The 12,479-nt window shown below is 37.5% G+C and overlaps 1 protein-coding gene across 1 annotated transcript; it reads right to left on the reverse strand.

Moving 5' to 3' along the window:
* Window positions 1-10,307: 10,307 nt before the first annotated feature.
* On the reverse strand, window positions 10,308-10,808 carry LOC106872847 (uncharacterized). Its single transcript, XM_014919979.1, has one exon. The coding sequence runs from the start codon at window positions 10,806-10,808 to the stop codon at window positions 10,308-10,310; it is 501 nt and encodes a 166-aa protein (XP_014775465.1).
* Between the last annotated feature and the right edge of the window lie 1,671 nt (window positions 10,809-12,479).

Consider the following 12,479-nt stretch of genomic DNA (forward strand, 5'->3'; position numbering starts at 1 on the left):
TAATAATAATAATAATAATAATAATAATAATAATAATAATAATAATAATAATAATAATAATAATAATAATAATAATAATACAGGCAGTGGCTCTCATGGCTTCTGATCTTAATTGATTGGAAGTGGTATCATGTATATTGTTTTGTCTTGGTATAAAAAGATGGGCTACAGCAAATATTCTGCTTAATACCACAGATTTGCTTGTCAGTTGTTTGACCTTAACCAGTTGAGCATGTCCCTTAGTGGCTGATGATATGTGCATCTCTGATCACGAGCAGAAGTAGTGGGGGTGCATCATAGCTGTGTGCTTAGAGGATTTCTTTGGTGTTTGGATAGTTCACCTTTTGAAACATGGGTGTTTTGCTCAACATCCTTAAACAAAGCTTATTCAGGGACCTTTTGAGCGGGATGGGCTAGTCGACCTGAAAAAAATTCTAACTGGGCCCCACCTGCGACGTCATGCGTTGTTTATCTTGATATGAGATCACCATGTCGCGCACATATGGTTGTGATGCATGTACCTGGTGTACCCTTATCAGACGGGTAGTCATGATGGGTCTATTGGGCTTCGTATATTTTACCCGTGTCACTTTGATGGCATGCACTGCTCTCTCACTCAATAATAATAATAATAATAATAATAATAATAATAATAACAACAACAACAGCGACAACAACGACAACAACAACAACAACAACAACAACAACAACAACAACAACAATAATAATAATATTACTATTATTAGCTCCCCATTATGTCGTATATGTCAACAACAAAATGAGACCATCGATCATGTCTCCATGTGCAGTTTGCTTGCGCCTACAGAGTATCTCAACAGGCATGATAGAGCTGCACAATATATTCACTGGGTAATTTGCAAAAGCCTGGACTTGCCCCATAATAAAAACTGGTGGGAACACAAGCCACCCCAGTACTTGAAAATGATCACATCGCACTCCTCTGGAACTTCACCATTCAAACTGACAGAAAGATAGATGCAAATAGGCCAGACATCATACTGAAAGACTTCAGACAAAAATCATGCCTCCTCGTTGATATGACTGTCCCAATCGATATAAACGTATCTGTCAAGACCTACCAAAAACTGAGCAAATATAAAGATCTTGAAATAGAAATTAGCAAAATGTGGAATCTGAAGACGAAAACAATATCTATTGTCATAGGTGCCCTGGGAACGACAGCGAAACGGGCTGATTGCTACCTAGCTCAGATACCAGGAAACCCCAAAATGGCTGAAGTTCAAAAGATAGTGCTCATGGGAACTGCCCATATCCTACGTAAAATACTGTCTATGTGATCTTAAATTTTCAAACGAACACATAATTTTCTTATATTTTCTTAAACATTCTCTAGAACAACACTGTACAAATCCAAAAATATGGTACCCTAGGCATAACACCTACATGGACTTCTAACTTGTTGTCTCTTGAGGTCTCTGGGTGAGACTTGGATCCAACTTGTACAAATGCAAAACAAAAGTCAAACATAAAATAATAATAATGATAATAATAATTCCGCTGTGCAACATCTGTAACAGAGTGGACAAAACCATTGCCCGTATCACGAATGAATGAGGTAGACTTTCCCAAAGCCATTACAAGTTGTGGCGACATGATAAGTATCGATAGTGCTACATTGGGCACTGTGCGGAAAGTGGGGCTAGAAAGAGGCAATTCGTGGTATGAGCACAAACTACAGAGTCGGAGACTTGCAAACTGTATGCTACGAATGATAAACAACCAGAAACATTACTACAGACAGGGCATAGATATGCCAAAGAGATAAGCATGAAATTTGGTTTAGAAAAACATGTCAAAGCAACCTTGAACAAAAAAAACTAGTTAAGAGAAACAACATTACACTAGATAAATAAAATGAAATTGAAAAATTAGACCAAACCCAGTCATACAGATAGTTAGGAATCGATGAACTAAATACGGTACAACACATACAAATGAAAGAGAAGATAAGGAAGAAATACGATAGACGAGATAAATTAATGCGTAAGACAAAGACCAATGTGAAAAACATAAGTATCAACACAGTATCTGTCCCAGTCAAATGTTACAGTTACAATATTCTTTACTGGACTCTCAATGAGCTAATCAAACTAGACAGAAAAACAAGAAAAGTAATAACAGAATTTAGGCTGCACTACCCACTTGAAGGTTGTAGAGGCCTTATACGACTAGAAAACTGCTATAAAATAACCAGCATAGGACTAGAGAAATATCCAATTCAAACACAAGAAGTACCGGTACAAATGGCCACAAAATATGAGTAAAACAATAAAAAAACAGTTTTTTTTTGTCTTTGAAGAAGCCGAGAAATACAAGAAATGGGCCATAGTACCTGACAACTATGAAGTAAAACAGGAAACAGCAAAAGCTATGAAACAACTGAAATGCAAACTATAACTAGAACAATACCATGATAACAGGCTGGCAAGAAATGACCTTTCATGGCAAATACTAGGATAAGCTAAACAGAAAAGAAATAGACAAAGTAAATTCTCATAGGGGAAATAATAAAAACATCTGGTAAGTGAGTGTAAATAGAATGCGTATATGAAATATATTTAAGGATCAATGAAAATGCTGTTTTAAAAGAAACAATTATGTTCTTGATTTACCATTCGAAGAATACTGTTGGATAAAGGTAAGTATCTGTTGGATAGAAGTAAGTTGCCAGATGTCAGAACGACTACGATCCAGCTTCGAGTCTTGGTTGAAAACACAGAGAATTTAAAGGCGAGAAGAATTAAAGCAAAAATTTCTGAATTTATTTGTATAATAACATATATAACAATATAATTATGTTTCGGTGCTATGAATATTTACCAGATGTTAATTACCGGAAATTTGAGAAGAAAACTATACTAGTTTGACTTTTAATTGAACAAAGCCGATATATTTACCCTCAACAGCAGGGACTCTTTAATTAAAACACCCATACAAAATCAAACAAATGCTTAAGAAACGAAGTGGAAGATTTATTAAAACTGAATTTTTAAGGAAAGAGAAAACACGAGTAGAGAAAGAAAACTCATGTTTGGCGGTTTAAACAGGAAAATGATTCACGTTGTGAAACTTGTGTATACGTGGGGAGGGAGGAAGAGAGAGAGAGAGAGAGAGAGAGAGAGAGAGAGAGAGAGAGAGAGAGAGAGAGAGCAGTAATGGTGCGAAGTGTGGTTATTTAACGAAGCAGAAAACACGGCTTGATCAAGCAAGACTTCTGCCAGCATTTCACCTCATTTCACTTCAAAGGTTCGATGAAATGAAAAATAGTTTGTCGACAGCTTCAGCCATAAAATCGATGACAACAATAATATGAGGAAGAATAACAGCACCAACGGCAACAACAGCAACAACAGCAACAGCAAGGATGAACAAAAGCAGAACGACGTGTCTGATGACAATGACAATATCCAGAAGAGCAACCGGAATAGGGACAGCAACAACAGCAACATGAATATCAACAGAAAGAAAAAAACAATAACAAATGTAACAATAAAAGCAAGAACAACGGTAAAAATTTAAATTGTAAAAAGAAGAAAACAAAAACAACTTCAATTTAAACAGCAACAACAACAGCAACATTGAAACTGATCTCTAAGAACAATGTTGAACACAAATACTTACTTTATAATGTTGATGATGATGATGATAGTGGTGGTGGTGATGATGGTGCTGGTGGTGGCGGTCTACACTGCAACAAAAAACAAATTAGATGCCAGTAAGAAGCAGCAGTTAATGAGTGAAGATGTGGTGAAAGAAGTGGAAGTAGGAGAGATGTAAGGAGGTGTATAGCAAGAAAGATCGTTTTGATTGTTTTGTTTTTGCCGAAGAAATTAATGAATTATGAAATAAAAAAGATTCTATTTTCATATGAGCAGAGCAGGTGTGACTTGAGTGCAGCGTGACCTTTGGCATTAAGGCATTTGACCTCTTGGCCACAGGTCATTTCGTCTAAAATATGATGTGTTGGCATCAGCGCAAAAAATTGTGGTTAACACCAGCTATAACATTTCCCAATGCGGTCTCGTTACTCCTACTTCATAAAGATCTTCGTTCAACTGAGATTATCTAAGCTATGAGTTGAAGAAAACTTCTTCAGTAGGTGTTTAAAATCTAAAAACAATACACAAATCAAATACAATCAATTTATCGATATTTTCGTACAGTATAGACAATTGAGAAGAATGTGGTCTTGCACAGAATGTTCCGCGTAGGACGTCTAAAAGAGCCGAAACTGGTTTTCTGTATTTTCCAAGAATTTCAATTAACTGATCATGTTTCAGTTATCTCCTGTGTGAGTTGTTTTTAGATTTTGTCACTCCTATAGAGAGAGTTTTTATTTAATGATTGCTTGGGTATTCTCAGGCTCTCAAAGGTTTTTCCCTCACGGCGATACGTGGAGGATTCCCTAACGTTTCTTCTGTTTAAAACCCCAAACGCTCTCATCATGTACCTTCTCCATTGTTGCATTGTCATGAATTTCAAGTTTACATATTGCTGCTGCTGCTGCTGCTGCTGCTGTTGTTGTCGGTGGTGGTGGTGGTGGTGGAGTGTATTCTGAGCTGAGCAACACGCCGTCCCATGGCCTTAGCATACTTGGTAGTAAAGCAAATAACTGTCACTCTGTCAGTTACGATGATGAGTGTTCCAGTTAATGCAATCACCGGAAGATGAGCCAGCAAGTAGCTGAGTACTCCACAGACACGCGTACCCTTAACTTAGTTCTCAGAGAGATTCAGCGTGACACAGAGTGTGACAAGGCTGGCCCTCATTGAATTACAGGTACAACACATTTTTACCAGCTGAGTGGAATAGCGCAGCGTGAGATTGAGAGTCTTGCTCAAGGACACAACATGACGAGCACTGAAACCACTACGCCATGCTCCTTCACAATGTAAAGCAAATAACAATCAATAAACATTCAGTAAGAAGGGTTGATGTATATTTTTCTCAACATCCTTTGTTCTCAGACGAAAATGAAATAGTTGGTATTGGTTTGACCTTTAGAGGCGCAATTTATGTAAACGTTTTCTCCTTAAGAACTGGCCACCGCCTAGGTCTCACTGATAATGTAAAGTTGATCAAAGTGTCTGCTGAAGTTCACTAGTGCTCGTAATAGATTAGTTTAAACGGTTAACTTATCAATTATATACATTCGTAGCAAATTGTTTTTTTATCGTTTTTTATCTATCGATTGTAAAACTGAGCTACAAATGCAAGCATAGATGTATGGTTAAGAAGTTACATTCGTCCAATCTAGCTCTCTTCCCTTTTCTCTCATCCTTAAATGTTTTATGACTCCTCTTTACTTGCCACAACTCATAACTTACTATTATAAATTATCTCCTACAACCCACTGAAGTCTACCCTCGGTCTAGTCCAACTAACACCTTCTCACTCGGGTCCTTGACAGTAGATATCAAAATACATACTTTCAAGAACTACATTATTAACGGCCAAAATATTTGCTCATTCTCCCATCTTCCAGAGATAGATCGCTGTTGTATTTTGGATATTTTGTTTTGTAAAATTTCTTCTCATCTGATGATTACGGTCTGTTATAATGATGGAATGTTCTCATTCTTCTATTATAAGTTATGTAAGAAACAGTTGTAATGAGCTGACAGTTATCTATCCTCTTTTATTATTCATTTGATTATAATACACCAAGGGGATTTACTTGTCGGACACTCTAGAATATACCAACAACGTACAATTCATCGTAACATGTCATTTGGATCAGCCCCTTACGCGCTAAATACTCATAGGGTTGGTCTTCTGTGTGTACTGAACCGAAATATCCGATCCAATATTTTGACCCTCATCAACCATAGGACGGAACCACAGATTACCCAACCCTACCTGGAGCACACCTGTTCAAGTACCTGATTCTATCTGAATCCTCATCTGACTATATAGTCGAGGCCAACAGTGAATGGTAGAATTGCGTACAATTTTGGCCGTTAAGAATGTAGTTCTGGAAAGTGTGTAATTTGATATCTAAGGTCAAGGACCTGGATGAGCGTCTTATTAATACTTTGCATGTACCACGTCCTCGCGTTGTTGTTTGGATCTTATATATATATATATATATAGTTATAGTTAATACACAACTAGACTCAACACTACCTAAGCATGATTTTATCTCTCATCTTTCATAATCATATTATGAATATCCGAACATGTTATATGATACTCCATCTAGTCTTCTGTCACAATATAATATTCTTCTGATGTATTCTTCTTTCGCACTGAGTAGAACGGTAATATGTAATTAATTTAATTATAATTACGATTGAAATTAATTTCTAATTTTTCCATGTCTCTTACATGTTAATATTACCGATCGAAACGATCGTATGCATGGCTTAAAGTTTTATAAAACTCTTAACACCTCTTCTCCATCTTTAACTGTTTGTTGAGTTTCTATAGGATACGTGTTCTATAAATTCCCATAAAACACCTTATATATATGTATATTATAAATAAGAGAGAGACAGGGGGAGAGAGAGAGCACCTATGTTATTGACTCATTATAGTGTTAAACATGTGATGCAAACGTTTGATGTTTAAGCCATAGAATTCACAATATCCAGTTATTCAAAATTATTCAAGTTATTTGCTGTAATTGTTTTAGTTGTCTCCTGTTTTTCGTTCTTCCTCTCAAATTCTACAATTTACATTCAGCAGCAGAATTTTCGAAAGATGATTCTATATTGAGAATTGAACCATTTCTTGTTAAATACGATTGTCCTTTCCATTAGATTTGACCCATTTTATGGTGCCACTAAAGTTATCTTTCACTGATCTATCTTCTCCCAGATTAAATTCGTGCATCCATTAATCGTAGATTATAAGAACGAAATAGGAAATGTCTAGATAATCCAGGTTTATATATCCAGTTGTTGATTTTACAGATTCTTTGGTATAATTAAGTTTATCTCACTCACAGACTTTACATTCCGGTGACTCTAAATCTCGTTAATTCTATTCAAAGACTTTATTTGGTCGGGCCTTGAAGCGTGATAATACATTTAAGTAAATGTTTAGTTAGTTCTGAAAAATTCCTATCCGTGGACATGAATAATAGATTATCGTTAACATTTGATATATTTAGCGAATTGCTCTCAGCGTGGTCTAGTTTTGTCACCGTGAATATAAAATTTTGTCTCTTCAACGAGAATAAAAAATTGTTGATCACATCTCGACGCTGAAATATTTTTAGGAAGTTTAAATTCATGTGGCCGCACAGTATACCAATATCGTGAGGCTGTTAATTGAAGATAGTGTATCTATCGGGGGTTTGTACTGTTTGTCAAGTCACAACAAGGACCTCACAAAAAGAACCACAAACAAGGTTTTCAGACACTGGAGTACAATTATACTAAGCCACTTGATAAATATTAAATTTATCAGGAGTAAACATGCTAGCCACTTGATAGAATCATTAGTTTTATCCTTCATTAATCAATTAATTAATTATATATAAATAAATATACATAATGTATTCCTGATTAATTTGATATTTACTACGGTATTTGTTTTGATCGAAAAAGCACGTGGTTTGTGGTAATGAAATTAGATCTGGAAAAATCTATACATGTGGATGTATTTATATGTTCGTATGGATACTGGTTTGTTCATATGGTATGTATAGACATCTAAATATATATTTTTTGGTGTATCATACTAATGACAGCACGGGGAATTTGCTTCCCTTAGCCAGAAATCGATCATCGATCTATGGGTAACCTTTCTTTTTATATCTGATTGATTCACTTGCCCGCTTTCAAACTGAACTAACAGAGTAAAGTAATAAGTGGTTTATAGAGCTTTTAATGTCTATTTCAAGCATGTTGGTGTGTGTCTACGCATAACCTTGTGCTAGAATTATATCTATGTGATTATATAAATATTTTCCTAAATGGAGTTGACATGCTGACCACTTGATAAAATCATTAAATAGTTTTTAACCTTTATTAATTAATTGATTAATTATATATATATATATATATAGACACACAGACACAAACTCATATATGCATAGATTTATTTCGGTGCTATGAAAAAGCCAGAGATGACGGCTTCAATCTGATATATCAAGCAGTTAAAACAATACTGGGACAAAGCTACACACCCAATCTGTGGGTAGAACAGTAAAAATAGGCAAGACTTTTCTCAACTTCCAAATGTGCATTTGTCAGTGTTAACTACACTCCAAAGATGGACCCTTGTATCTTTGTTGGCAACTGGCTCCCTCTTTAGTGGAAGATTTATAACAATTAAAACAATTGAAAACATACATACATATCTGCATACATGCATACATACATACATACATGCATACATACAAAAATACCCTGTTGTTGATGTTGAAATTCTTGGATCTAGGTTGGAGACCGGTTCTTTATCTATTGGCGGGAAATCTTGAAATATACTGAATAATGACATACATACATATCTGGTTGAGTAAAAAGTGAGCAACGTTTTGGACCATGAAGAATTTGTACCCACTTTTGCAGATTAGTAGTTTTTAAAACATGTTATGCAATTGTCTGATAATACAGACAGAATTGCCCAAATGCATCAATAAATTAACATTGATATTTTTCCCCGGCGTTACAATCATCTGAAATGGAACTATTAAAGCGCAATATTCGATAAATTTTGCTTTTCAACTTCAAAAAAGGACTTAAAGTAGCTGAAATTACTCGCAATATCAACGAAACGTTTGGTGAGGAAATGACCAGCGAGTGGTCAGCTCAAAAATGGTTTAAACGATTTTGCAGAGGAAATCTGAGCCCTGAAGATTGTGAATGTAGTAGACGCCTATCTGTCATCGATGACAGTCGGCTGTCATTAAGAAAGATAAACGTAAAACCACTCGAGGACTGGCAAAAGAACTTCAAGTTAGCCAGAAAACTGGCTGCAACAATTTGCATGCTATCGGAAAATCAAATGTGTGCCACACGATTTGAATGAAAATCAGAGAATGCGCAGATGTGAAAGTTGCTAGTCGCTTCTTCTCCGTAACCTGACCGATTCATTTCTCGACCGTATTGTAACTTGCGATGAAAAATGGGTTTTGTACAATAACAAAAACAACGTTGTTCGCAGAGTTTGGGTCAAAATGAAACACTGGAAACCTTCCCTAAACCCGAGCTGTTCAAAAAGAAGATTATGGTGACTGTTTGAAGGTGTACTGCTGGACTCATCCACTATAACTTCTTAAAACTCGGTAAAGCCATTACTGAAGAAACATAGTGCAGAAACATATCTGGTTGTGTATCCTGATGGCAATGTTGAGCTTTTTGGTACAATGCAGTGGCGCCCCGTTATGCTATTAATGTAACTAATAATGCTAAAGTTTGAAAAAAGTTTTTCTAAGTTTTCCAAATATATATTACTGCAAATCTTTCCCACCTTCGCACAACTCTTTCAGTCTCTCCCAATAGATGATATATCGCATTTTGTCGATCTTCGTGTAGCTTCGCTGCGTCACCTTGAGTTCTGTCGTTAATTTTACACTATTTGGTGATCACAATTGTGAACATTAATCCAGACACTGAGAACAAAGGTCCTCCAGAGGACCATCATGGTTTCCGTTTCTCTTGTTTTGAAAGTTCGATGGATCCACCCGTCCAGCTGTCTGTATTCTATTACCAACTTGATAATGGGTACTTCGAAAGATGCATCATTACTCGTGTCGATGCCCAGGTCACGAACTGATTATGATTCAGAAACTGCAATCCTTCTTGGGCCACTATATCCTGTCTGCTTTTCATTGAATTTCTTGTGTTGGTAGCGCAGGGCTTGGAATTTTTCAGCATTAAACTACATGTTATATTCCTCAACTCACCTGTATATTGCGTCCAACTCACATTGTAAATACACAACGTCTACAGGGTTCCGTATCCTCTGACAGACTTTTGCAACATCTGCATAGCTAGCAAGGGTGGCTATTTTAGCAGCTGAGGATATGGCAGAGAAATCCACTATGAACAGAAGCGGTCCCAGGACAGTGTCCTGTGGAACATCACTCATTATTTGTTACCACCACCACCTGATTTCTATCTTTTAGAAAGTCATGTAGCATTTCTATAACTTTTCCAACTATGCCAAGATCTCGCGGCTTGTAACAAATCATCGCATGGTCGACTTTGTCAAAGGCGTTTACAAAGTGGAGGTACAACACGTCTATATTTAAGTTGTCACGCAGCTGCTTTAGTACCCAGTCGTAATGCTGCAAGAGCTGTGTGAGGCAGCTCTTAATTTGTCGAAGCCATGCAGTCATACTCTTGAAGGAAAGCAATTAATTTCCTTCGGACTGTTCGTTCCATGACTCTGCTGATGTGTGAGGTCAGAGGGATAGGCCTGTAGTTTTTAGCATCTGCTCTGCTTCCTCCTTTATGGATGGGGCATAATATTCCCTCCTTTAGTGCGTCCGGGAGCTTACCATTTGCGAGGAAGCTCTGTAAAAGTAGTTGCAATGGTTTTGCAAAGACTCGTTTGCATGACTCGTTTGCAAAGACTCGTTTGCATGACTCGAGCAGGATTGCTGGGAATCCATCAAATCCAGCAGCTGAACGTGCATCTATATCATCTATTTCCAGCATTGCATCCTTTTCTTCGATGTTAATGTAATGAGTTGTTACTGCATCCCGTTCAACTTCTGTGGCGGTAAAGAACTCTGCAGGTTTGCTAACTTGCATGCGCTTCAGGGGTGGGGTGAAGACATTGTTGGACTGTCTACTCAGTATTTCACTCATCCTCACTGGGCTTCCCGCAAGGCAGCCATATGTTTGGAGGAGTGACTCTAACCTGCAACGCACAGAGGCAGTCTCCTTAGCGTGCGTAAAAATGCGTTACTGTCTGATTTTTATATTTCTTATGACCCAGGCTTCTCTGTCTGATCTTTCCTTCTCATGGGAGTGCTTCAGTTATTTCTCTGTCCCCAGCAGTGCTACTTCCAGGCGGGGTTTCTCACAGCCGTTGAGTTCTCTGTTGAGGTATCTTGCAATTTTTTACGCCGTCTCACAAGAACTTTTCTCTCTCTGGGAATCTTGTTTTTATGTGCAGTGGCCTTTCTCTCTGGGACAGAATTGTAGCATATGTGTTTGTATTATGGACATGAAAGTTTTCAATTTCCTGTCTATGTCAGGTGTAGGGAGATACTGGAACAAATCCTGTTTGGTGATCTCTTTCTCAATTGATTTCCAGTCTGCTTTGTGGTAGTTCAGATTGGATAGGTTTTGGATGCTTCTCATAGCCTGCAAGTCTGTGGGTTCCTTTGATCCATACATGATCAGCTCTGTTATGTTATGATCCGAGATTAGTGTCGGTGTCATTTTCACATTATGGATGAGATCCATATTGTTTGTGAAGCAGAGATCTAGTATATTGTTTGTCCTGGTTTGTTGGAGTATTATTTGCTGCATGTGTAACTTGGTGAGGTTGAGCAAGGATTCCATCTGACTTTGCTCACATCACGTCATTCCTGAAAAGAAAAGGCCTTCAGGTTATTCCACATTGGACAAGTTGAAGTCGCCCAGGAGAAGTACACGGGTGTACTCTTCTAGATTGGTTAAGACCTCTTCTACTCTTGCAAGGTAGACTTCGAATAGGCTCGTGTGTTTTGGATCATCTGGTGGGCAATATGTAGTACATATAAATATGCCGAGTTGTCTTATATGTACAATTCGTGCGTCATACACTGAGTTTGAGTGTCACATAAAGGTCTGAGACGTGAGATCTCCATGGATGTATACTAACCTCCTACATGGGCTCTGTCTACACCAAACAACATACTTTGGTATGTGTATTTCGGGTTTTAGGTGCGTTTCAGTGAGCGCTATGCATAGAGCTTGATTGCATACCACTAGGTCTCTCAGGGAGGTAAGCTCTGTTAGTGAGTTGTAACAGTTCTCTTACGTTTATGAAGTATCCTGGTGGTAGGGCCATCAGTGCTGGTGTCTTCTTCCTTGGCAGGTCTTTTAATTCCAGTTTTTGTTTCACAAGTGTTCCCTCGTGGAACAGTAGGTCCCGGGGAACGTCTGTTATTCACATCATGGTTTCCATCCTTGACAACTTTTATGAGTTCTTGTGCAAAGATGGTGTCAAGTGTGTTAATGTTAGGGTTGATGAGGGCATAGGATCGGATAAACTCTTGGTTTTTCCGCTTTATCTGAGCTGTGGTTCTTATGTAGTCATTGCCCTTTAGAACTACCGTTATATTATTTGGATTGTCTCCTTCGGCTATGTACGTCTACTCAATAAGTGTTTCAGTTCAGCACTGACCCAATCTCGAGACATCTTTAGCCAGCTGTTTCCTTCTGAATATATTTAGAAAAATATTGAGGAAGAAAGAGAGGTGTAAGTTGTATTGATCTATACGTCCACAGGTGGGAGGAGTATAAGTTGGAATAAGGAAGGAAGATTTG

This window comes from Octopus bimaculoides, chromosome 3 (assembly GCF_001194135.2).
Source record: "Octopus bimaculoides isolate UCB-OBI-ISO-001 chromosome 3, ASM119413v2, whole genome shotgun sequence".
Classification (NCBI taxonomy): Eukaryota; Metazoa; Mollusca; class Cephalopoda; order Octopoda; family Octopodidae; genus Octopus; species Octopus bimaculoides.

Bases quoted from the DNA above. Each gene is read 5' to 3' on its own strand.
- LOC106872847 (XM_014919979.1), bottom strand. From the start codon at position 10,808: ATGAGTGAAATACTGAGTAGACAGTCCAACAATGTCTTCACCCCACCC.